At 36.6% G+C, this 27,783-nt stretch overlaps 1 protein-coding gene across 1 annotated transcript; it reads right to left on the bottom strand.

Moving 5' to 3' along the window:
- Nucleotides 1–87: 87 nt before the first annotated feature.
- On the bottom strand, nucleotides 88–24,552 carry UTS2B (urotensin 2B). The gene is made up of 5 exons (XM_043596062.1): nucleotides 24,334–24,552; nucleotides 19,701–19,799; nucleotides 18,512–18,549; nucleotides 16,889–16,982; nucleotides 88–502 (listed from the first exon to the last, which is right to left on the bottom strand). The coding sequence occupies exons 1-5, from the start codon at nucleotides 24,434–24,436 to the stop codon at nucleotides 477–479; spliced, it is 360 nt and encodes a 119-aa protein (XP_043451997.1). The 5' UTR covers nucleotides 24,437–24,552; the 3' UTR covers nucleotides 88–476.
- Between the last annotated feature and the right edge of the window lie 3,231 nt (nucleotides 24,553–27,783).

Here is a 27,783-nt window from a genome sequence, read left to right as displayed (position 1 = left end):
GGTAGAGAGAGAGGGAGACAGAGGATCTGAAGCAGGCTCCATGGCTGACAGTCCTGACAGCAGTGAGCCCCATACAGAGCTAGAACTCACGAACCGTGAGTGAGATCATGACCTGAGCCAAAGTCAGAGGCTCAACCGACTGAGCCACCTGGGTGCCCCGCTTTTTAAAATATTTTAATTGATAGCTCAAAATCAGAGTCATCACGAGACAAAATTATATGTAGAAAATGAATCTACGGAAAGCATACAATAGATACAGCACTGTAAATTTTAGCACTACAAGGCCATTTGATAACCCATGCCATGCAAAAGTGCAACTGATTTGTCATCATTCACAACTTAAACCTTAAGCATACAGTATGCAGAATAAACGCCATCCTTTCTTTATGCTCAAATAGCTAGAATCTTTAAGTAGTGGTGAGTAGATGTGTATCTTTTTCTAATGTTCTTATCTTTTTGTATCCAGAGAAAAACCTTCAGACACAGTATTTCCAAAAGCAGGCTAAAAAAGAAAGCAAAACAAATTCTTTATTAGGAGGATATTTGATGAAATATTACATTTGAATAAAATAGTTTATGTGTGCCAGTATGACAGAGTTTTGTGAAAGAAATGTTCAATATGGAGTTCTTAGCCTCATGTGCATCTATAAATTAATTAAAATTAATGGGTGATGGGCCTTAAGGAGGGCATTTGTTGAGATGAGCACTGGCTGTTATATGTTAGTGATAAATCACTAAATTCTACTCCTGAAACCATTATTACACTATGTTAACTAACTTGGACTTAAATAAAATTAGAAAACCAAAACAAAAAACAAAACAGAAAAGAAAAGAAAATTCAGCTTCTTCATCCCACTAGCCACATTTCTAGTGCTCGGTAATGAGTTGTATCTAGTGACTACCATAATGGGTAATGCATTAGAGAATGCTCACATCATCACAGAAAGTTCTATTGGACAGAACTGTTCTACATTATAATGTATATAATACTATAAAGAGAATACAGTAGGTCATCCTATTAGATATACCCCTTTGTTTTATATTTGGGGTAACTGAAATCCCAAAGAGGAAGTAACATAAGCAAAAAGTATGATAAATATGTTTCTATTTGCTGGGGGGAAATGAAGGAAGAGAGTTTAAGGCTCACTTTGAAAACCATCAAATGTTATTTAAGTAATTTAATTATCACATCGAGTCTTCATATGCTTCAGAAAAATCAAACCAATTCTATCAGTTTTTTAATCTTCAAATGCACAAATGAGTCCTTTTAAATGTTCTGTAGGCTGTTCCCAATCAATCATCAGGCTTGTAGTAGCTTCATAGAACACATTATAAATTTCTCTAATTTCCTTCCATCTAAGTGGTTTCTAAAATTATGACCCCAAGAGGATGGATCTTTGATTCTCTATTGATTAATGGGAGCACAATGAAAAATGTTTTTAAAAAACTCAGTACTGTTAAGCTACTCTTTGAAATAAATGCTAAGTATATCTACTCTCCAAGTTTCCCTCCCTCTCTTCTCACTGTGTAAACTGTAATCCTCAAGCTCATTACCACCTACACACACAGTGTTATGATAGCACTGAGTCTACTTTTCATTTCTACAAGAGTCACATCCTCCTTTAAATGAAACTACATTCAAATCCTATGAAAGAAGTTTATTTTCCATTCCCATCTTCTTTGTATAGTGTGCTTCAGAAAGTTATCATCACTGCCCTTTCCAGCCCTTCAGATATCACTGGATATCTCAGTCTTCCAGGAAATAAATCTACATATATCCAAAAATTACATCACATGAGTGGCTCAATGAAGTATTCAATGGAGCATAGTTGGAAAATTTTGGACCTGAATTAAAGGAAGTGTCATAAAATATATTCCCCGTAGAGCAGCCAAACTCCTTAGTGTTTATCCATCATTTACCATCTAGGTGAAGAAAAACTCTAGCCGGTATTCTGGTGTTTCTTGATCTCTGTCCGGTTCACTCTTGTAATCCCTATTTTTAGGAGGATATTATGTGCTAGGCAGCTATATATTTATTTTTCACCTCCCAACCCCAGGTTTCTTCAAATGTGCTGCTTCTATCCTACTTCGGTTTATGCACCCACAAAGCTCAAGTTATTAGGAGTGCAACTAAGTGAATAGATTGGAGTGAAAGCTAAGGAGAGTTTTTTTCTTCTCTTTTTTTTATTTGATAAATTTCACAGTACAGTTTTTAAATTTAAGGTGTATAATGTGTTACTTTGATAAATTTATATATTGTAAATATGATTGCCATTGAAGTAGTATTTGTCATATGACATCATTATAGTGCAATATTATCGTCCACACTCATTACACTGTGTATTAGATTTCTGTGGTTTATTTCTACACGGTAGAAGTTTATATACTTAACCACCATCAACCTTAACCGATCCCTTTCCCTCTATAATCTCCTGGTTGCCACTATTTTACTTGCTACTTTCTTCCACAGGTTTGACTTTAGATTCTACATATGAGTGATATCATACAACACCTGTCTTTCTTTGACTTATTTGCTTAGCAAAATGTGCTCAGTGTTCACCCATGTCATTATAAATGGCAGGATATCTTCCTTTCTCGTGGCTGAATAATATTCCATTGTGTATATGTACCCCATTTTCTTTTTTATCCACTCATCTGTTGTAATACACCCAGAAGTTGAATTGCTGGATCATGCGGTAAATCTGTTTTTAATTTTTTGAGGAATTTCCATATTGTTTGCCATAGTGGTTGCACTAATTTACATTCCTACCAACAGTGTATGAGTTCCCTTTCACCACATCCTCACCAGCACTTGCTGTCTCTTGTCATCTTAATGATAGCCATTCTAACAAGTGTAAGGTAATATTTCATTGTGGTTTTGATTTGCATTTTCCTGCTAATTAGTGAAGCTGAGCATCTTTTGTGTGCCCATTGGCTATTTTGATGTCCTCTTTGAGAAAAAAAAATATATTTAGTTCTTCTGCCCATGTTTTAAGTCAGATACTCTTGGGGGTTTTGTTGTTATTAAGTGCTATCTTTTATGGTTTTTTTGATATTAACCTCTTGTCCAACATTTGCTTTGCAAAAATTTTATTCCATTTTGTTAGTTGTTTCTTTTGCTGTGAAGAATTTTTTAAATTTGATGTGGTCCCACTTGTTAATTTTTGCTTTTGTTGCTTGTGCTTTTGGTGTCATGTCCGAAGAGTCATTACCAAGACCAGTATTGATAAGCTACTACCCTATATTTTCTTGTAGGTGTTTTATGTTATCTGGTCTAATGTGTAAGTCTTTCATCCATTTCAAGTGAATTTCTGTTTGTGGTGTGACATAAAGGTCCAATTTCATGTATTCAATTCTGCATGTATTCCTCCAGTTTTCCCAGCATCATTTGTTGAAGAGACTATCCTTTCCCTGCCGGGTGTTCTTGGCCCTGTGTTGAATATTAGTTGACTCTATATGCCAGCATTTAATCCTGGGTTTTCTGTTTTATTGGTCTATATGTCTATTTTTGTGCCAGTACTATACTGTTTTTACTACTATGGTTTTGAAATCTAGTTTAAAATAAGGTGTTGTTCTTTTATCCTCAAGATATCTTTGGTTATTTGGGGTCTTTTGTGGTACCATATAAATTTTAAGATTATTTATTTTATTTATGTGAAACATAAATTTGTGTGGTTTCTTTGAAATAGTGTTTTCTGTGTGATAGTATTTTGACATTGCACTGAATCTGTAGATAGCTATGCAGAATACAGCCATTTAACAATACTTATTGTTCCAATCCATAAACACACATTTCTTTCCATCTGTTTGTGTCTTCTTTTTGATTTCTTTCAGAAAAGACTTATAGCTTTCATTGTGCAGATTTTTCACTTCCTTGGTTAAATTTATTCCTAAGTAAATGAGTAAAAGACCTGAGTAAACATTTCTCCAAAGACATACAAGTGGCCAACAGACACATGAAAGGATGCTAAATATCACAAATCATCAGATAAATGCAAATCAAACCACAATGAGCCATCACGCCATACCTGTAAGAATGACTATTAAATAAATAAATAAATAAATAAATAAATAAATAAATAAATAAAGCAAGCAAGCAAGCAAGCAAGAATGGGCAAAGATGTGAAGAAAAGGGAACCCGCATGCATTTTGGGTGGGAAGGCAAAATGGTGTAGCCACTATGGCAAACAGTACAGAGGTTCCTCAAAAATTAAATACAAAACTACCAAATAATACAGCAGTTCTACTTCTGGATATTTAGCTGCAGAAAATGAAAGCTGTAATTTGAAAAGATACATGTGTCCCTATGTTTATTGCAGCATTATCTACAATAGCCAAGATATAGAAACAACCTAAGTGTCCATCATTAGATGAATGGATAAAGAAGATTGATTATACACACACACACACACACACGCACACACACAATGGAATATCCATTTAAAAATTAAATTTTGCCATTTGTGACAACATGGATGGACCCAGAGGGTATTATGCTAAATAAAATAAGACGAAGACTATATGTAGTCTTTCACTTATATGTAGAATCTAAAAAATAAATGAACAAACAAAACAGAAACAGACTCTTAGATACAGAGAATAATCTGGCATTTGCCAGAGGAGAGGGTGTAAAATAGGGGAAGGGGATTAAAAGGTACAGGCCTCCAGATATACAATAAATCAGACATGGGAATTCAGTGTACAGCATAGGGAATATAGTTAATAATATTGAAAAACTTTATATGGTAACAGATGGTGGCTAGATTTATCCTGGTGATCACTTTCTATTGTGTCACTATGCTATATACCTGAAACTAACATAATATTTTACATCAAATACAATTCAATAAAAAAATTATTCCTAAGTATTTTATTATTTTTTATGCTATTGTGATGGGATAGTTTTTTCTTCTTATGCTTCATCATTAGTATAAAGGAATGCCACTGATTTCTGTAAGTTGATTTTTTAATCTGCCACTTACTGAAATCACCAACTAATTTCAACAGTTTTTTACTAACTCTTTGAGATTCTGTATATATAAGATTATATCATCAGCAAAAAGTGAGTTTTACATCTTCCTTCCTTATTTGGATGCCTTTTATTTCTTTGTCTTTCCTAATTGCATAGCTAGGAATTCTAGCACTATATTTAATAGAAGTGATGTTCCCAATTTCAGAGAAATCTCTTTCAATTTTTCTCCATTGAATATGATATTACCTGTGGGCTTGTTATATATGGCCTTTATTGGGTTGAAGTATGTTCCTTCTATACACAATCTGTTAAGGATTTTTATAAATGGAAAGATGTTTTATTTTATCATATTTTATCACAAATTCTGAATGAAGTTAGCAGGTGTCTACCAACTATAAAATAAATTATTAAACCAAACTATAATATTTCCCAGTAAGCATAAGTTACTATTGCATTAGCTGGATCTCTAGGTCCATTTTACTTTCATGTAATGTTATTCATACTTTTGCAATAGAACCAGACTTTAAGTATAATGTGGGTTGTTTTTGTCACCTAACCTGGGCATCTAATTCATATGTTTTACTTTGTTCCTACTACATACAAATATGTTTTAATATCTACTTGCATAAATACAAATAAAAAGTTTCTTTGACACTCCCCCAAAATGTTCTAGCTAATACCCCAATTTTTCTACCCTTTAAAACAAAATTTTTCAAAAGTGATGTGTATTGTCAGTGTTTCCTGACAAACGATAAAAATATTGTTTTATCATTTTCTCCTTCAACAAAAGTCCACCAAACAATTCTTGGCCAAGCCATTAATAACCTTTCTATTGCTGTTCAGAAGGAAAGTTGGAGTTATCCAACTTCAAATATAGTTTCACTACTTCTTCCTGGAAGGAGTGGGACATTCTTTGTCACTTCCTTCCTTGGTAGCTGCTCCTACCCAGCCTCCTTTGCTGATTCTCTCATCTGCCCCATCTCTAACCTTGGAATCACTTAGGCTTCAGGCCTGGCTGTCTTCTCTTTAATATCTAGAGTCATTCCTTAGATGGTTTCATCACAATGCCAAGCAATATTGATATGTTGATAACTGTCAAATGAATAACTCCAATACAAGCTGTTTCCCTAAACCTCAAATTTGTATATTCAATGGTCTACTCAGATCACTACAGGAAGTCCCCCCTTATGTGTGTGGGATGTGTTCCAAGACCATCAGTGGATGCCTGAAACTGCAGATAGTTCTGAATGCTATAAATACATGTTTATCCTGGGGCGCCTGGGTGGCTCAGTTGGTTAAGCGGCTGACTTCGGCTCAGGTCATGATCTCGCGGTCCTTGAGTTCGAGCCCCGCGTCGGGCTCTGTGCTGACAGCTCAGATCCTGGAACCTGTTTCAGATTCTGTGTCTCCCTCTCTCTGACCCTCCCCCATTCATGCTCTGTCTCTGTCTCAAAAATAAATAAATGTTAAAAAAATTTTTTTAATAAATAAAAAATAAAAAAAAATACATGTTTATCCTATACATACATACTGATGATAAAGTTTAGTTTATAAATTAGGCACAGAAAGAAATTAACAACAATAAATAATAAACTAGAACAATTATAACCATATACTACAATACAAGTTATGTGAATGTGGCTTCTTCACAATGTCTTATTATACTATAATCACCCTTCTTATGATGATGATGTAAGATGAAAAAATGCCTATATGAGGACATGAAATGAGGTGAATGACGTAGGCCCTGTGATGTAGCATGAAGGTACTATTGACTTTCTCATGGTATGTCAGAAGGAAGATCATTTGCTTCTGGACTATGGTTGACCACAAGTAACTGAAACCCAAAAATGTACATAAGAAGGCCTGCTATACTGGGATGATATTGCTATGCATAGCATAAGCCCAAAACATCTGTGGTAGGGATGTGACTGTCCAAATATTCCTTGTGCTTTTTTTACATTTCCAAAGTGCTTCCCTGACCCCAGTAAGTTAGGTTAAGATCATGAGTCTAATTTTGGCAGATAAGAATGTGTTTACCTCCATTTCTTTCCTGTCCCACTACGGGGACACATAGTGTGGATACAGAATAAAGTGACCAACATACACAAGGCTTCGTGTAAATAAAAAATAAATATTAAAGCAAGTTACATCACTGAGATAGTAAGGTTACTTTGCTAGTGTAGTTTACCTAATTCATCCCCAAATGCAATGTGACAGCAAATACAAAGGGAATAAAAAGTTCAGAAATACAAGCTCTCAAAATGTTGAAAGGGTTAACTTCCTCTAGATCCAAAACACTATAAAATGAGATTTAAAATTACTCCAAGTGACAGAGGCTCCATAAATAACAATTTGAATAAAGAAGTCAGAGTGAGGGAGTTGCGGCAAGATGGCGGCTTAGGAGGACGCTGGGCTCACCGCACGTCCTGCTGATCACTTAGATTCCATCTACACCTGCCTAAATAACCCAGAAAACCGCCAGAGGATTAGCAGAACAGAGTCGCCGGAGCCAAACGCAGACGAGAGGCCCACGGAAGAGGGTAGGAAGGGCGGCGAGGCGGTGCGCGCTCCACGGACTGGCGGGAGGGAGCCGGGGCAGAGGGGCGGCTCGCCGGCCAAGCAGAGCCCCCGAGTCTGGCTGGCAAAAGCGGAGGGGCCGGGCGGACTGTGTTCCGACAGCAAGTGCGACTTAGCGTCTGGGAGGTCAGAAATTAACAGCTCTGCTCGGAAAGCGGGAAGGCTGGAGGACAAAGGGAGGGAGAGCTGCTGAGCCCCCTGACAACAGAGCTCAGTTTGGTGGGGAACAAAGGCGCTCGCCAGCGCCATTTCCCCCGCCCATCCCCCAGCCGAAATCCCAAAGGGAACCGGTTCCTGCCAGGGAACTTGCTCGCTCCGCGCAAACACCCAACTCTGCGCTTCTGCGGAGCCAAACCTCCGGCAGCGGATCTGACTCCCTCCCGCTGCCACAGGGCCCCTCCTGAAGTGGATCACCTAAGGAGAAGCGATCTAAGCCTGCCCCTCCTGCCCCCGAGCACCTTGCCTACCCACCCCAGCTAATACGCCAGATCCCCAGCATCACAAGCCTGGCAGGGTGCAAGTAGCCCAGACGAGCCACACCACCCCACAGTGAATCCCGCCCCTAGGAGAGGGGAAGAGAAGGCACACACCAGTCTGACTGTGGCCCCAGCGGTGGGCTGGGGGCAGACATCAGGTCTGACTGCGGCCCCGCCCACCAACTCCAGGTATACACCACAGCACAGGGGAAGTGCCCTGCAGGTCCTCACCACGCCAGGGACTGTCCAAAATGACCAAGCGGAAGAACTCCCCTCAGAAGAATCTCCAGGAAATAACAAAAGCTAATGAGCTGATCAAAAAGGATTTAAATAATATAACAGAAAGTGAATTTAGAATAATAGTCATAAAATTAATCGCTGGGCTTGAAAACAGTATAGAGGACAGCAGAGAATCTCTTGCTACAGAGATCAAGGGACTAAGGAACAGTCACGAGGAGCTGAAAAACGCTTTAAACGAAATGCATAACAAAATGGAAACCACCACAGCTCGGCTTGAAGAGGCAGAGGAGAGAATAGGTGAACTAGAAGATAAAGTTATGGAAAAAGAGGAAGCTGAGAAAAAGAGAGATAAAAAAATCCAGGAGTATGAGGGGAAAATTAGAGAATTAAGTGATACACTAAAAAGAAATAATATACGCATAATTGGTATCCCAGAGGAGGAAGAGAGAGGGAAAGGTGCTGAAGGGGTACTTGAAGAAATCATAGCTGAGAACTTCCCTGAACTGGGGAAGGAAAAAGGCATTGAAATCCAAGAGGCACAGAGAACTCCCTTCAGACGTAACTTGAATCGATCTTCTGCACGACATATCATAGTGAAACTGGCAAAATACAAGGATAAAGAGAAAATTCTGAAAGCAGCAAGGGGTAAACGTGCCCTCACATATAAAGGGAGACCTATAAGACTCGTGACTGATCTCTCTTTTGAAACTTGGCAGGCCAGAAAGAATTGGCAAGAGATTTTCAGGGTGCTAGACAGAAAAAATATGCAGCCAAGAATCCTTTATCCAGCAAGTCTGTCATTTAGAATAGAAGGAGAGATAAAGGTCTTCCCAAACAAACAAAAACTGAAGGAATTTGTCACCACTAAACCAGCCCTACAAGAGATCCTAAGGGGGACCCTGTGAGACAAAGTCCCAGAGACATCACTATAAGCATAAAACATACAGACATCACAATGACTCTAAACCCGTATCTTTCTATAATAACACTGAATGTAAATGGATTAAATGCGCCAACCAAAAGACATAGGGTATCAGAATGGATAAAAAAACAAGACCCATCTATTTGCTGTCTACAAGAGACTCATTTTAGACCTGAGGACACCTTTAGATTGAGAGTGAGGGGATGGAGAACTATTTATCATGCGACTGGAAGCCAAAAGAAAGCTGGAGTAGCCATACTTATATCAGACAAACTAGACTTTAAATTAAAGGCTGTAACAAGAGATGAAGAAGGACATTATATAATAGTTACAGGGTCTATCCATCAGGAAGAGCTAACAATTATCAATGTCTATGCACCGAATACCGGAGCCCCCAAATATATAAAACAATTACTCATAAACATAAGCAACCTTATTGATAAGAATGTGGTAATTGCAGGGGACTTTAATACACCACTTACAGAAATGGATAGATCATCTAGACACATGGTCAATAAAGAAACAAGGGCCCTGAATGAGACATTGGATGAGATGGACTTGACAGATATATTTAGAACTCTGCATCCCAAAGCAACAGAATATACTTTCTTCTCGAGTGCACATGGAACATTCTCCAAGATAGATCATATACTGGGTCACAAAACAGCCCTTCATAAGTTTACAAGAATTGAAATTATACCATGCTTACTTTCAGACCACAATGCCATGAAGCTTGAAATCAACCACAGGAAAAAGTCTGGAAAACCTCCAAAAGCATGGAGGTTAAAGAACACCCTACTAACGAATGAGTGGGTCAACCAGGCAATTAGAGAAGAAATTAAAAAATATATGGAAACAAACGAAAATGAAAATACAACAATCCAAACGCTTTGGGACGCAGCAAAGGCAGTCCTGAGAGGAAAATACATTGCAATCCAGGCCTATCTCAAGAAACAAGAAAAATCCCAAATACAAAATCTAACAGCACACCTAAAGGAACTAGAAGCAGAACAGCAAAGGCAGCCTAAGCCCAGCAGAAGAAGAGAAATAATAAAGATCAGAGCAGAAATAAACAATATAGAAACTAAAAAAACTGTAGAGCAGATCAACGAAACCAAGAGTTGGTTTTTTGAAAAAATAAACAAAATTGACAAACCTCTAGCCAGGCTTCTCAAAAAGAAAAGGGAGATGACCCAAATAGATAAAATCATGAATGAAAATGGAATTATTACAACCAATCCCTCAGAGATACAAACAATTATCAGGGAATACTATGAAAACTTATATGCCAACAAATTGGACAACCTGGAAGAAATGGACGAATTCCTGAACACCCACACGCTTCCAAAACTCAATCAGGAGGAAATAGAAAGCTTGAACAGACCCATAACCAGCGAAGAAATTGAATCGGTTATCAAAAATCTCCCAACAAATAAGAGTCCAGGACCAGATGGCTTCCCAGGGGAGTTCTACCAGACGTTTAAAGCAGAGATAATACCTATCCTTCTCAAGCTATTCCAAGAAATAGAAAGGGAAGGAAAACTTCCAGACTCATTCTATGAAGCCAGTATTACTTTGATTCCTAAACCAGACAGAGACCCAGTAAAAAAAGAGAACTACAGGCCAATATCCCTGATGAATATGGATGCAAAAATTCTCAATAAGATACTAGCAAATCGAATTCAACGGCATATAAAAAGAATTATTCACCATGATCAAGTGGGATTCATTCCTGGGATGCAGGGCTGGTTCAACATTCGCAAATCAATCAACGTGATACATCACATTAACAAAAAAAGAGAGAAGAACCATATGATCCTGTCAATCGATGCAGAAAAGGCCTTCGACAAAATCCAGCACCCTTTCTTAATAAAAACCCTTGAGAAAGTCGGGATAGAAGGAACATACTTAAAGATCATAAAAGCCATTTATGAAAAGCCCACAGCTAACATCATCCTCAACGGGGAAAAACTGAAAGCTTTTTCCCTGAGATCAGGAACACGACAAGGATGCCCACTCTCACCGCTGCTGTTTAACATAGTGCTGGAAGTTCTAGCATCAGCAATCAGACAACAAAAGGAAATCAAAGGCATCAAAATTGGCAAAGATGAAGTCAAGCTTTCGCTTTTTGCAGATGACATGATATTATACATGGAAAATCCGATAGACTCCACCAAAAGTCTGCTAGAACTGATACAGGAATTCAGCAAAGTTGCAGGATACAAAATCAATGTACAGAAATCAGTTGCATTCTTATACACTAACAATGAAGCAACAGAAAGACAAATAAAGAAACTGATCCCATTCACAATTGCACCAAGAAGCATAAAATACCTAGGAATAAATCTAACCAAAGATGTAAAGGATCTGTATGCTGAAAACTATAGAAAGCTTCTGAAGGAAATTGAAGAAGATTTAAAGAAATGGAAAGACATTCCTGCTCATGGATTGGAAAAATAAATATTGTCAAAATGTCAATACTACCCAAAGCTATCTACACATTCAATGCAATCCCAATCAAAATTGCACCAGCATTCTTCTCGAAACTAGAACAAGCAATCCTAAAATTCATATGGAACCACAAAAGGCCCCGAATAGCCAAAGGAATTTTGAAGAAGAAGACCAAAGCAGGAGGCATCACAATCCCAGACTTTAGCCTCTACTACAAAGCTGTCATCATCAAGACAGCATGGTATTGGCACAAAAACAGACACATAGACCAATGGAATAGAATAGAAACCCCAGAACTAGACCCACAAACGTATGGCCAACTCATCTTTGACAAAGCAGGAAAGAACATCCAATGGAAAAAAGACAGCCTCTTTAACAAATGGTGCTGGGAGAACTGGACAGCAACATGCAGAAGGTTGAAACTAGACCACTTTCTCACACCATTCACAAAAATAAACTCAAAATGGATAAAGGACCTAAATGTGAGACAGGAAACCATCAAAACCTTAGAGGAGAAAGCAGGAAAAGACCTCTCTGACCTCAGCCGTAGCAATCTCTTCCTCGACACATCCCCAAAGGCAAGGGAATTAAAAGCAAAAGTGAATTACTGGGACCTTATGAAGATAAAAAGCTTCTGCACAGCAAAGGAAACAACCAACAAAACTAAAAGGCAACCAACGGAATGGGAAAAGATATTCGCAAATGACATATCGGACAAAGGGCTAGTATCCAAAATCTATAAAGAGCTCACCAAACTCCACACCCGAAAAACAAATAACCCAGTGAAGAAATGGGCAGAAAACATGAATAGACACTTCTCTAAAGAAGACATCCGGATGGCCGACAGGCACATGAAAAGATGTTCAGCGTCGCTCCTTATCAGGGAAATACAAATCAAAACCACACTCAGGTATCACCTCACGCCAGTCAGAGTGGCCAAAATGAACAAATCAGGAGACTATAGATGCTGGAGAGGATGTGGAGAAACGGGAACCCTCTTGCACTGTTGGTGGGAATGCAAATTGGTGCAGCCGCTCTGGAAAGCAGTGTGGAGGTTCCTCAGAAAATTAAAAATAGACCTACCCTATGACCCAGCAATAGCACTGCTAGGAATTTATCCAAGGGATACAGGAGCACTGATGCATAGGGCCACTTGTACCCCAATGTTCATAGCAGCACTCTCAACAATAGCCAAATTATGGAAAGAGCCTAAATGTCCATCAACTGATGAATGGATAAAGAAATTGTGGTTTATATACACAATGGAATATTACATGGCAATGAGGAAAAAATGAAATATGGCCTTTTGTAGCAACGTGGATGGAACTGGAGAGTGTGATGCTAAGTGAAATAAGCCATACAGAGAAAGACAGATACCATATGGTCTCACTCTTATGTGGATCCTGAGAAACTTAACAGGAACCCATGGGGGAGGGGAAGGAAAAAAAAAAAAAAAGAGGTTAGAATGGGAGAGAGCCAAAGCATAAGAGACTGTTAAAAACTGAGAACAAACTGAGGGTTGATGGGGGGTGGGAGGGAGGAGAGGGTGGGTGATGGGTATTGAGGAGGGCACCTTTTGGGATGAGCACTGGGTGTTGTATGGAAACCAATTTGTCAATAAATTTCAGAAAAAAAAAATAAAATAAAATAAAATAAAATAAAATAAACATTAAAAAAATTAAAGCAAACAAACAAAAAGAAAAAAAAAAAAAAGAAGTCAGAGTGAGCGCTTAGTCTTTAAGGCATGTTCCAGATACTTGCTTTTTTTTTTATTTTAATGTTTATTTATTTTTGAGAGAGAGAAAGACAGACCAGGAATGGGCGAAGGCAGAGAGAAAGGGAGACACAGAATCCGAAGCAGCCTCTAGGCTCTGAGCTGTCAACACAGAGCCTGCACGAGGCTTGAACCGACAAACCATGAGATCATGACCTGAGCCAAAGTCGGATGCTTAACTGACTGAGCCACCCAGGTGCCCATGTTCCACCTACTTTCAAGACAACTGCTACTAAATTGGGGGTGAGAAGGCAGAATAATTAAAATTGTTTCTTCAAAAGCATTTGCATGTAGCAAGCAGATGAGAAGCTTTCTAAATTTTTGAAAGGACATCATAAACCCTAAAATAAAAATATCTTTGATATTTTAAGACAAAATAAACCTCAGACCTCCAACTTTGCAAGAGTGGGATGAGACCCAAGAAAATTGTACCATCCCAGAGAAGAGAATATTCCCCAAGGAACACATAAGATATATCCAAGGATGAAAATGAAAAAGCAAAAATCTCAGACACTGTAGATACCAGAAATGTTACAATAGGCAAATGACTCCTCCTAGATACTAAAGGCTCAAATCAAGACACCTTTTTCCATCCCCAGGGTAGGAGACCTTTATAATATTTGCCCAGTGGGGTTTCAGAATTCCTGGAGGGTAGCAATCTGTGTATCTCTTGTTTGTTTCCTTTATGAATGGATTTCTGATTGTGGTTATCCTGTCCCTGTTCCTCTGCCAATTATTGGAATTGTCCTTTTAGCCAACAGGTCTGTGAATGAAGAGGAAGAAGCCACACTGTATCTAATGAAGACTAGTAAGTTTCTCCTGGAAAGCCTGTTATTTGTTCTGGGTTCAGTCAGTGAAAGAGATCTGGGATTGTCTCTAATGGGAATGGGATAAGTATAGTCTATGTGGTTAAGAAGAGATGAAAGGACTGACTGTAGTAGAGGCAGTGGTCCCCAGGTATTATATGTACTTCCTAAAATTTATCAGCCTATCTTGCCAGTATTTTGGTGGCAGCCCACATGACTAATTCTAGCCAGTGGACTTCAGAAGTGACACTTCTCACTGAACCAAGTTCTGAACTGGGGCAGTTTAGACCTGGGATGTGTCCTCTATTCCTTTCCTATGTCTTGGCAATATGAGAGGCAGTCAAGCCATAACAACCTTTCAAATGAAATAGTCAGAAAATCAAAGAGGGTTATACTACATATATTGGACTTTATTATACGGTAGTCCTCTGAGATTTGGATTAAAACTGGTAACACATCATAGCCTAAGCTACGCTAATTATGAGAAGGCCCAACAAATCTGTATTTCAACCCTCTACACTACCAAACTTTCTCCTCTTCCAGCTATCTCTGGTTCAATAAGTAGAATTTGCCCTCTTTTTCCTAGTTGCTTGGAACAAAATCTTTGGAGTCACTCTTGACACCTTCCGTCATTTTTTAATACAACCTACGTGTAATCCTACAAGAAATTTTGTTGGCTTCTTTGTTGAAAATATAGCCAAAGAATAAGACCCCTCCTTATCAATTCACTATTGCCAAACCGAATCCAAGCTGCTACCACTAAATTATTTTTATTAAAGTTTTCTCTGCTTCTACCTTTGCCCATCTTTTGCAGTGTGATCTCCACAAAGCATCAAGAGTGGTTGTACTGAAAATTATCTCGTATCACTCTTGAGCTCAAACTTTCCAGTGATGTCCCACATGATACCTAGTAAAAGCCGAAGTCCTTAAAACTCCAGAAGGTTCTACTACCATCTCCTTCAGGTTCACTGGCTGAGTCACTTAGCAGGGGGGTTATTTTCAGCATATAATTTAATCCCTCTGAGATGTAATTTCCTCATCTATAAAATAGGCATAGTAATAGCTACCTGATGTTTATGAAGAGAATAAAATAATAATTATAGCATTGATCAAAACCATAAAAAACAAGTTAAGTTTACATAGTACTTACTATTTGCTAGGCATTATTCTAAATTCCTTTCATATATTACTCATCAAGTCCCCCCAACAATCTCATAAAGATACTTAGGATTATAATTTGCATTTGGGGCAAAGAAAATAAGGCACAGGAAGTTAGATAATTGCACAAGTTCAAGCAGGTAGAAAATGGTCAATATTAACTTGAACCCAGGCAGTGTAGCTCTAGTGCTTATGTATTAACCACAATATTTTGAGATACGAAAATATAAAATATAATATGCTAAGTGTTTAAATAATACCAGTGTCTCCTTTTCCCCCTTAGTAGCAATTGTGACATAAGTTTATGTACAAGTTAAAGACAAATCTGGGAAGAGAGACAAGTGTAAATAAAACAAGTTTTAGGAAGGCTCACATCACTCTATGAATGGAAAAACATACATACAAGTTTTTCAAATATAATAACTAATTCAGCAAGAAACAAGAATTTCCCAAGAAATATTATAAATAGTAAGAGGGATCCAAAAGACAAATCCTCCTAAAATTAAATGTTATGAATCAAGCCTTGAACCAAACATTAGAGCAATGACTTTAATAAAGATGTTCTAAAATTCTGGATTAACTTGAAACTTGATTGTTCCCTTTTGTGATTCTCCTATCTCCAGTGTTTAAGCAAAACAGTAAAGGTAAGTCACAATTTTAAACAATAAGGGCCTATTTTACTTAAACCTAGAACCTATGACCTTGCGACACACTGCTATAAACACCACAGAACTCAGATACATTCATATGGGAACGTTTTCACTGGAATCTTTTTTAAAAATATGAGCCTCGGAGGTGCCTGGGTGGCTCAGTAGGAGAAGTGTCTGACTTCGGCTTAGGTCATGATCTTATTGTCTGTGAGTTTGAGCCCCACCCATATCAGGCTCTGCACTGCTAGTGCTGAGAATCCAGATTTTATCTCAAGATCATTTCAGCTTTAGTTTTGGTTTGGTTTTCTTTTCTTTTTTGTTTTTTTTGTTTTTTTTTTTCCCAAGTGGAATTTGACTATTTGGGATTCTCACTCTCTTCTCTCTCTCTTCCCCTCCCCCACTCTTGCTTTCCCTCTCTCAAAATAAATAAACTTAAAAAATAAAATAAAATAAAATAAAATAAAATAAAATAAAATAAAATAGGGGCGCCTGGGTGTCTCAGTTAGCTGAGAACCCAACTTCAGCTCAGGTCATGATCTACAGTTCATGGGTTCAAGTTCTGTGTAGGACTCTGTCCTGACAGCTCAGAACCTGGAGCCTGCTTTAGAGTCTGTGTCTCCCTCTCTCTCGGCCCCTTCCCCCACTCCTGTTCTGTCTCTCTCTCTCTCTCCCTCTCTCAAAAATAAATAAACATTAAATCTGTTTAAAAAATAAATAAAATAAAAAATAAAGATATGAGCCTTGATCTTGAGCACCACCATAGGATTAAGAAATATCAAGTTACTCTCTTTCTTCTTAGTAAAAATTGCAAAACTCATCTTTCAGATGTCAATTTTAAAAATTTGAAATGAAAATTTACCTCGCTTATTGGGATGGGAAGAAGATAGACCACCTATAGCATAGGATATCTCCGAATCTTTGGCCTCTGCGAGCTGCTCTTTTAGATTTTCTAGCTGTTAAAAATCAAACATAAAAATTATTCATCTTTAATTAGAATGATGCTATTTTCTGTTGAAGAAGAGAAAGTATTTGAATAAAACAGGGAAAAGAATAGGAAAAACAGAAGAAAGGGAGAAACGAGAAACAAAGAATTGAAAAGGAGAAAAAGTAATGAAGAAAGTAAACAAAAAGAAACAGGAAAAGTACAAGGAAACTAGTATTTAGAGACTGACTGAGAAAGGTACATGACTCAACAGGACATGAGGAAAAAACAGGTTTATGGTTAAGGAAGTCCACTCTGGGTGTTAATTAATGGGGAGCCTGGAAACACAGCCTGTGTTCCTGGACTCGATTTCATGTCACCTATAATGAGCAGTGCTTTTCAAGGAGCTCCACAGAGTTATGTAAATGTTTGGATTTCCTGAAATATTTCTCCTTTCCAGCAGGAAGGGAGAAGTATTTTGAGGCCTTAGGGTTTTTACCCAGAATTAAACCCATGTTCATTTTTAGCAAGCTTTCTGATTGTCTACACCCTGAAGATCTAACTCTGACTAAAGTAGAGTTCAGCCTGGCTACTGAGAGTGTCCATGTCTGACCCGTCTAGAATAATGGGACACAATTCTCTCTCCCAAAGAGCCACATGGTTCGCATAATAATGGATTTGCATGCATGTTTGTGAAAAAAGTTTTGAAATCATCGAATCTGGTGATTTTCACATTTTCTTTACAGCATGTCAAGGAGTTGGGGAAAAGGCTGCTAAGGGTCTCCCTCTCGGGAGGCTGAGAGCGGGTTCAAAGAGGTGACCCTTCAGGCGCCCAACCAGGTGCTTTAAACAGAACAGCTCCACCTTCGTATGCAACCGAATGAATTGGATATAAGACCGTATCCAATTTATTTGGGAAAAAATATTTCCACTTTTTTTTTTCTTCTTTTTTTTTTCAACGTTTTTTTTTTTTTTTATTTATTTATTTTTGGGACAGAGAGAGATAGAGCATGAACGGGGGAGGGGCAGAGGGAGAGGGAGACAAGAATCAGAAACAGGCTCCAGGCTCCCAGCCATCAGCTGAGAGCCTGATGCGGGGCTCGAACTCACAGACCGCGAGATCGTGACCTGGCTGAAGTCGGACGCTTAACCGACTGCGCCACCCAGGCCCCCCAAAAATATTTCCACTTTTAAAAATAATAATACATTTTGAAAATCACCAATCTAGGTATAGCCTCCTATTTTATAGATGAGGAGATTTAGATCCAGAGAATTTTAGTTTCTTTCGTCTCATAACAATTGGAGAGCTGGGACGAGAATCCAGATTTTATCTCAAGATCATTTCAGCTTTAGTTTTGTTTTGGTTTTCTTTTCTTTCTTGTTTTTTTTTCCCCCAAGTGGAATTTGACTATTTTTTTTTTCTAATGAATTACTTTACTTTTTCTCTAGCAGGAATAAAAAAAATTACGGTATCATACCAATAATTTTTCAAACTGTGCCCAAAGATAAATGCCTTCTAATTATTATTAAAATTGAAATGTAAGTATTTCACACTCTCACCTGGTTAAGTTCTTCCAATTTGCCAGTCAGTTCTGTATCTGCAAGACACATTTGTTACATGAAAACTTTCATGGCCAATAATAGATTCATCCCAATTCACATATTTGGGATCTTATGTGGAAGGCAAAGGTCTTTTGCATAAGATTTGAGACCACCCACCATCCCTAATATAAGACCCAAATATTTTCTCAATGCCTGACATATTGAATTGCAACCAGTTATGTCATGAAAAAATACCTGATTTCTTGTAATAAGCACAAAACTTTCTAAAACAGACCATAGTTCTAACAAGGACTATTATTTAGAAGTAAATTATTCTACTAACATGAGGAAATTTTATGAAACAATAGTAAGTGAAAAAAAGTGGGACACAAACATCTATACAATTCATTCATGAAAGAAATTCCCAGAATATTAATATTAGCTCTCTCTGGGTTTTACAGTTTGAGTATGAATTTTTCTTTTTTATAATTTCATACATTTTCTTCAATGAGAATATCTTATTTCTAATTTTAAAACCCTGTATTTTTAAAGTATTCATTAAGATATTGTTATAGTCAGCACATTGTCCCATGACTAGATTTTTTTTTTTAGAGGATCAGATGTTTTTGGAGAGTGTAACACATTGACATATTCTCACATTTTCTCTTAGGCTAGACTTGCTAAGTTTCTGACAGTATTTGTCATTTCTTGGAGAAAACTCTAATGCATAATTGTAAATTAGATTCTGCTGATCTTCAAAGAAAAAAATGTCAGTCGGTGTGCCTAAATTTCCCAGTGGTCTCTACTCCAATTGTTTCCCACATGGAGAGAATTTCATTGCAAATGTGCTAACTTAACTGCCATTAAAATGCAGTTAATTTGTGAAACTTCTAATGAAAACCTGGGAACAGATTTGAAGCATTTAGTAAAAGAAAATATTAACTGTATGAGTGAGAAGTCGCAGAGATGAGAATATGACTAAAGATAACTATTTTGTAAATAGATGGTTACTGATCCCATTAGGACCCTCTAATTGAAGAAAATAGGATTTTAATATTTTTGAATAATGCCATTGCTTTATCATGAATATGAAATAATAAGACACACTTAAGCTGTCATTGCAGCATGAAAAGGAGTAGTTATTACTTTACTACAAATTAACATTGAGAAAGAGCAGGTCAGAAGACAGAATAAATTCCTAACTTACCAATGCTAGAAGGTCTTTGGAAATCAAAATTTTTATTCAGTAGAGCCAGCAATAGTTCTTCGTGGTTTGCATCTTCTTTATCTGGAAACAATTCATTTCCTGTAATAATCATCCCAATGTAATGAAGCCTCCATTTTCGATCTGTGTCACCGAAAACACTTTTAATTAAATACATTTTATAGCTATCAATGCATATACTCACCAAAAAAAGTTCTGTGGACAAAGGTGTGTAACCCAAAAAGAAGGGCTGTTTCAAAAATCATTGAATGTATAGGAGCAAAGAGAGATTATGAGAGAGGGAGAGAGAAGAGGAGAGACAGTATGTCTGAAACGTGACACCCTAAAATTTACCTGCTAAATTTGGGTAGTAGGTAAATTTGGGTAGTAGAATCGCAGGTAAATTTCTTATTTTTTATCTGTGTTGTTGAAATTTTCTACTCTTGTGTTTAATATGAAAAATATAAAAGTTATTTTTTTAAGTTTATTTATTTATTTTGAGAGAAAGAGGAAGAAAGAGAAGGCAGGGGAGGGGTAGAGAGAGACAGAAAGAGAATCCCAAGCAGGCTCCATGCTGTCAGTGCAGAGCCTGATGGGGGCTTGAACTCACAAACTGTGAGATCATGACCTGAGCTGAGATCACGAGTTGGATCCTTAACCAACTGAGCCACCCAGGTGCCCCAAAAATTTTTTAAAGAAAAAAATAAACAATATTTGATTTTAAGATTCTATGTGCTATGCACATTTAAATATGAGCCATTTTGTGTTCTGGAGATTGCCTTTAAACCATTCAAGGAAATCTTATGGAAAAGGTGATATGAAGTCTCCTTTCTCCATATTGACATCTTTCCATCTTTGCCAATTTACCTCCCAGCCCATTCATTGATCAGATGCTCAACTCTTTCAACACCTTAAAAGCAAAATATCACCCAATTTTTTGTAAATATTTTTATTCTGAAGTAGAAATCAGGATAATAACCTTTACTCAAGGTATAAGACATGAAGACTCAACAAGATATCTATCAACAAGTAATGCAATTGAAGTAACAACTAGTATATTACAAACAAAATGAACTTTTGTGATGTGGCTTGAAAAGCCAAACTTTTGTCCAGAACTTCTGTGGGATCATGCTCCCCACTTGCTAGCTCCTCATTCTAGCTGACAGCTTGAACAGAAGCTAGATTCATTGAGTCTGAAGTTTAGAAGTGAGAACATTGTGGTTTTAGCTACAGAAATGGCCCGTAATTTAACTATATTATTCTGTTTAATCATCTTTCTTGTGTCTACAAAATGTTAATTGATTAACTCAAACAATTAAGAGGTTAATAAAATGAATGAGAGAGACTTGATGAGGAAGCAAATGGATGACGTGGGACAGGTGACAGCATCATTTTTACATTGACCAAACATAGTTTATGGATGCTCAACTCTTCAATTTCCTTTACTTCATAAACATAGAAATTATCTGTAACATTTTTTCTACTGATTAATTAAAAAATTAATACAGTATCAATGGAAATTTGTTCAACATCAATGATATGAAGACCCTCAGACATAGTTTAGTTTAAAATGTGACCATGTAATAACGTCATTGTTATTACAGTTGTTCATCAAAATGTTAAATTACAATCTACAATCTTTAAAATATTTTTCTTAGAAAAAGAAATAGGGTACATATTATAGCCAGATGACAATGACTACTTATTTTAGAACTGTGATAAGAGAAACCAATTCATTGCCTTAAACTTAGAGAATGTATAAGACCAGGAGGAGGTAACAAGGAAAGTGTAGAGCTGAAGCTTTTAGGAACTTAATTACTAATCCACTTCTGCATATTTAAGTGGGACATTTTTCACAAAAGAAATTGAATAAATTTGCCTCTCTTTACTACTTTTGTTTCCAGTGGTTACACTTGCATAACTCTCCTCAGAAATTCTTGTCAGTACCTTTAAAGACAACCATGGTTTACAGGAATCCCTGAAGAAAAAGTTTCTTCAAGAAATTTTTTAAAAATATTTTTTATATTTCTAAAGTTAAGATATTGTCTTAGAAATATAATTGAAAATAAGTCTTTTTTCTTTTTTTCATTTTTAGTTTTAAAACAGATACAGCTTTAAAAGAAAACAATTACAAATACTTTTAATATGCTTTTGTCTTTGAACTAAAAGTTAGTATGACAAGGGAAATGCTTGAATAAAAAATACCTGAGTGTAGGTGAACCCTTAGCACAAAGGATGACAAAGTTATCCAGACATGACAGAGTGAAGGCTTTTGCAAATACACAGATAATACTGGTTCATTGCTACTTAAGATACTGAATTTTTTTAATTTTTTTAATATTTTTTCATTTTTGAGAGACAGAGAGAGAGCATGAGCGGGGGAACGGCAAAGAGAGAGGGAGACACAGAATCCAAAAATGGCTCCAGGCTCAGAGCTGTCAGCACAGAGCCCAATGCAGGGCTGGAACTCATGAACCATGAGATCAAGACCTGACCCAAAGTTGGGTGCTTCAATGACTGAGCCACCCAGGCACCCTTTAAAGATACTGAATCTTAAAGGTTTCATTGTCTCCTCACTTTTCACTCAAATTTGAAGCTTCTCACTATATATAGACAAGAAATTTTACCAGAAAGAAATATGGAAATCCCCAAAATGATAAAATACAAAACAATTAATAAATTTTCCAGTATTCTTGGTCTTGATATTCACTCTTCATCATTTTGTGGTAGGCAGTTTGCCCCGTGTCAGGTTTATCCATTGAACCATGCATTTCTATAGCTCCAACCAAATGACAGCTGGCAGATTGTGTCATTTGTCTTGGACATTGTCTAACACAGAAAGAGCGGGATGGTAACCCCCAAAAATGCTTATTTGAACAATGTGTTCAAGGACATAAGTCAAACCTTTGGCTGCTTTGAAATACGTGTATATGGAGAGAGACTCTAATCATAGACAATTTAGATCAGAAAATAACCCTACTAGTAACGTAATCTTCTCTGTTTATATACAATAAAATAAATCCAAGGGAGTACCAGAGAGAAAAACCTTTCCAATATGCTGCCAGTGATGTATGCATATCACTGTGTGGTATTCTGGGGTCAGAGGTGTTATTTAACTTTAACCTAGCAAAATACTTTAGTTTGATTTTTCTGTATTCCACATCCACATGAAATCAGAAGTTACATTTACCACCAACATCCTAATTTTGCAAAGTCCTCAGTGAATGGTCTCATTTTTCCTCATTTACATTGTGTTAAGAACATTGAAAATACCATCATTTCACAGGAAGAACAAAGGATGCCTATCATGTGCAATGATTTTGATTGGCCAAAGACTAAATGTGAGCTATGGATAAAATCCAGACTCTTTTGATTCCCAACCTTATATCTAGGTCTCTAAGACAACTTATTTTTCATGGGAAAATCCCAATAAATAAATAACAAGGATTTATGCAATTTTATTTTCACTACCAAAAGAACTGCTCTCTCATTGACTTTTAAAACCACATTGGAAGCAACATGGTCTAGTAAAATTGAACTTGATCCCAAAGGGAGAAACTTGATCCCTCTTCTCAACCAAGTATCATGTAAATAAAATGTATTCTATCCTGTTTTGGTTCCCCTATGTAAGACAAAGTTAAAGGCTCTTTCCTTCCCAGCAAGGAGTTCAGTTAGATGATAGATAACCTCAAAATTTCAATCTGGAAGGAAAATTAGAGAGCACTATTGTAAATTACTATTTTCCAAACATAAAGAAATATATAAAAGTTTCAAGGAGGTTGTTTGCCTAATAAATCAACATTACATTTAGCCCTACTGATTCTCAGATGAAGAGCTATTTCCAGTACAAAATGCATTGAAAATTTTAAAGAAAAATCAATACAAGTTACAATATTACAAGAGCAAAAATTTATTTTCTCCAACTTTCTCATGGTACAAATTTTTGATGTCATAGATTAAATTATTTCATTTAATGTAAGTACTCTATGTTAGAAATCTGATAAATACAGTCAATGCATAATGTGGATTTAGCATCGTCTTCCTGAAAATACTATGTAGATTTCCCCATGCATTATTATTTCCAAATCTCTGCAAACACAAATTTCCATCCTAATGTGCTTTTATCTAAGTCATTCTCCTTTCATTAGCAACTTACTTATAATCTCGTAGGTTAAAAATATTATTTTGCTTTCCCCAGATTCACTTTAAAATATGCACATATTAAAAAATAAAATAAAATATGCACATATTAAAAAATAAAATAAAATATGCACATATTAAAAAATAAAATAAAATATGCACATATTAGGTAATTGATTGTATTACTACTTATACATTCACTATCTTTGGTCATAGAACAGAAGTGAGAAAAAAGGTGCCCCATGATTAGATAAAAAAATTAGGTGTAGTCAAAATAAATTTAGTACAATGTTGGTTAAAATTAATTTACTTGAGAAGAACAGCATCACGGATTACATGTAATCTAAAACAGCAACTTCTGAAAAGATGTTTGATGATTAATAATACTAACGCCTTAACATATTATTTTGATAATGGCAGAGAACTCAAGGCAATGCAAACAGAAAGATAAGGATTATTTACCCATCTGTAGGATTTTAGATTCATGTGTACATACCTTGGGTAAGATATGGCCGTCCATGCACCAATTCGAAAAATATCATTACAGATAACAAAGTTAGGAGTCCAAAGCAAAGAGTGGTTGAAAGGATCTTGTTCATGTTAAAAAATCTTCTTTGTGCTAGCAGAGAAACTGACTATCCAGGTCAAGATGAATACTTCAGTGGCTCTGGAATGCTGCAGAGATCACTTTTAAAAGGTGACAAGTGTGCTTCAACTACAGATGATCTGGACAAAGAAAAAAACTTATAAAATGTAATGCATTCTGTCGACATGATTCACTACTTGGAGAAGTGACAGGTTTGCTACTCAGTCAATGACAGGAAGAACCCAATCGATATATCTCATACCTGCCCATTTCACTAAAAGCAGGCATTCCTATGCATGCCCACGCACTTCAGACACAGGCACAAGCATAGAGCGAAAATTGGCAATTGAACCTGTTGGCTCAATTTTCATAACAATCAAATGGGAACAATGCCTTTCATTTGACCAAATTAGAGCCCCCTACCCCTCCTTCCCCCCTCCCCACCCCAGGTCTCCCTGATAGCCCATGTTATTTGCAACCATCACTTCATTTTTAACCAACCAAATAGATTTGAGTTGGGAAGAGCTCAAATTGGAAATGAATCATAATGGGAACATTAATGTCTTACTGCACTAAAGAAGGATGGTTTCATTTTGCTGCAACCAGCACTTCTAAAGATTAAAGCTAAATCTAATTAATTCAAAGTTGGCAAATGTCCCATCAATTACACTCTTTAATACTTGCTTTAATTGTAATGGTTTTCTTTTTAAGTCGAAGTCTTTCAGTACATCCACAATTCCAGTTTTATGGCTCCAAAGATGTGCTAATGACCTCTGGCCTTGACACTTACTTCTTCTGTCAGGAGAACTCTAGATGCATTAGCTCTAAAACTGACTCCGTTCCCTGTGCACAAATGGCAGCATGAGATGATGTGAAAGAAGGGCAATGGCCCATCTTTTCACTAACCCATTGCCTTAATAAATTCCCTAAATAAAGTCTCAACTACTTAGTTTGATATTCAGCCTTGTTTTTCTTTCACAGGCTCATTTCCACTATATGTCTGAGCACCAGTCACAGTAAGTTTTCAATCCCTGAACACACCTGGCACTTCCTCACTTCAGAGTTTGCTGACAAATTTCTATCTACCTGGACTCCTTCATTCCACTGCCATTTTACCTGTTCATTCCTTAGGTATCCTATCAAATGCCACCAGCTCTATTCAGTCTTTTGGGTCTGTCTCTCTCTTTTGCTTTCAGACATAGATTTTGTTTTTTTGTTTGTTTTGTTTTGTTTTGTTTTGTTTTTACCTCCTTTGGACTTTCATAAGACTGCTTAGATATCTATCATCACTCCAAATCCATTCTTCATTTCATTACAGTTACGTGTTTTGTGTCTGCCTCCACTATTAAATTGTGACTACTTTGAGAGCAGTTATGGTCATAGATGTTTCTGTCCTGATTTGCAAATATTGGAGTGATTCAAAGGAAAAATAAGTGAAAACATATTTCATTTGTGAGTAAAGAGCAACTGAAATATATGGAAATTTAAAGGCAAAATTGGATAATGCTCTTAAACTTTATATCTAGGTATAAAGCTAACTGACAGAATACAATACTTGCAGCTCCTTAAGTTTCTGTTCTCTCTTTAGCCTAAAAATTCAAGAACAATGTCTTTGAAACTTGATCCTTAAAGTTTTTCATACCATAGTGTTTCAAAATCTGTCATTCAAATATACCTTGATGCCATTTACCATTATTTATTTACTAGGTTATTTGGATTAGCTTTTTAAGCTCTAATTTAAAAAAAAAAGTACATCAGTATAGAAAACGTAAAATCAGTATTACTTAATGGACAAAAAAATATACAACATGATGAAAAATAGTATAATTGCAAGAAATTATTACAGAAAAGAATAAAGAGGCACCTGCGAGGCTCAGTCAGTTAAGCATTCGACTCTTGGTTTCAGTTCAGGTCATGATCTCATGGTTCGTGGATTCAAGCCCATCAAGCTCTGTGCTGACAGTGTGGAGCCTGCTTGGGATTCTCTGTTTCCTTCTCTCCCTGCCTCTCTCTCTCTCTCTCTCTCTCTCTCCAAAAATTAATAAATAAATATTTTTTTAAAAAAAGAAAAGAGTAGGGGCGCCTGGGTGGCGCAGTCGGTTAAGCGTCTGACTTCAGCCAGGTCACGATCTCGCGGTCCAGAAGTTCGAGCCCCGCGTCAGGCTCTGGGCCGATGGCTCAGAGCCTGGAGCCTGTTTCCGATTCTGTGTCTCCCTCCCTCTCTGCCCCTCCCCCGTTCATGCTCTGTCTCTCTCTGTCCCAAAAATAAAATAAACGTTGAAAAAAAATATATTAAAAAAAAAGAAAAGAGTAAAAAATATACAATATACTGATAATAAACCTTATCATTCCTATATAATATATTGATAATAAATTTCATAATCCAAAATGAAGACCCGGCAATAAATAACAAATGAAATGGCAAGTTAAATATGAGTCAATATTAAAGACATGTTCAGTTCATGGTTCCTTAATTTTAAAAAATGTTTTTAAATGTAAATAAAATTTTTGGATTTTTAAAAATTTTGATGTTAAACAGCAGGTCAAGGAACCCCAATTCCTATGGGGTTTGCCTACTTAAAAGAGGCAAATTAACTGCCTTCTCTGATAAGGTTGGGTACTGATGACTCATTTCTAAACAAAATGTTATGCATTACTTTTGTTCTACAAACATTTGTTTCGGGAAATCCGAGGCAATCTCCTGAATCTTCTGTCATATTTTAGCTGATGTTGGCAAAGTGATGAAAAATAAGTGCCTTATCCATGACCCTTCCATCTACTTTGGGGAAAAAGCTCACAAAGACCAAAATATTTTACTAAATTCTTTTCGTGATTATATATATGTATATATATGTGTGTGTGTGTGTGTGTGTGTGTATATATATATATTTATATATATATATAGTGTATAATCTAATTAATTGTTCAAATAAAAACAAATTTTCACTAGTGATTGTATTAAACAAATAAATGAAGTTAGATTATTTGTTTCTGGAGCTGTTAGTATATACACAATAATAATACATAACAAGGTTATTGTTGCCACTTACTGAGTAATCACCCCATGACAGGCCCTATTCTAAACGTTTCACATATAGTATCTTATTTAATTCCTATATCAGTCCCTCAAAAATTATAAAGTTGTTTTGATTTTTCACCTTTTACAACAAAGGAAAAGTTATGGAGCCAAAAGGAAACCTAAATCTACTGCAGAGCCCCACTCTTAACCCACATTGTCTCTTGTCCTCAATTAGGAAAACAGAAATGTAAAATGATCGGTTCCAATAAGAGAGATCCCAATTTTAAGGGACACTTACAGCATTTTGCTTCAAATTTTCAAGAGCAATTTTATTTTGATCA

The sequence above is a fragment of the Prionailurus bengalensis genome, chromosome C2 (assembly GCF_016509475.1).
Source record: "Prionailurus bengalensis isolate Pbe53 chromosome C2, Fcat_Pben_1.1_paternal_pri, whole genome shotgun sequence".
NCBI classification, from domain to species: Eukaryota; Metazoa; Chordata; class Mammalia; order Carnivora; family Felidae; genus Prionailurus; species Prionailurus bengalensis.
Note: the sequence above shows the minus strand (reverse complement) of the source record. Positions and strands in the feature narration are given on the sequence as shown.

Excerpts from the sequence above, each read along its gene's own strand:
- UTS2B (XM_043596062.1), bottom strand. The coding sequence starts at position 24,436 with ATGAACAAGATCCTTTCAACCACTCTTTGCTTTGGACTCCTAACTTTG. Across the intron at positions 19,800-24,333 it reads ACGGCCATATCTTACCCAAG|GAAATGAATTGTTTCCAGAT; the intron begins GTATGTACACAT and ends TGATTATTACAG. Across the intron at positions 16,983-18,511 it reads AATTGGAAGAACTTAACCAG|CTAGAAAATCTAAAAGAGCA; the intron begins GTGAGAGTGTGA and ends GATTTTTAACAG.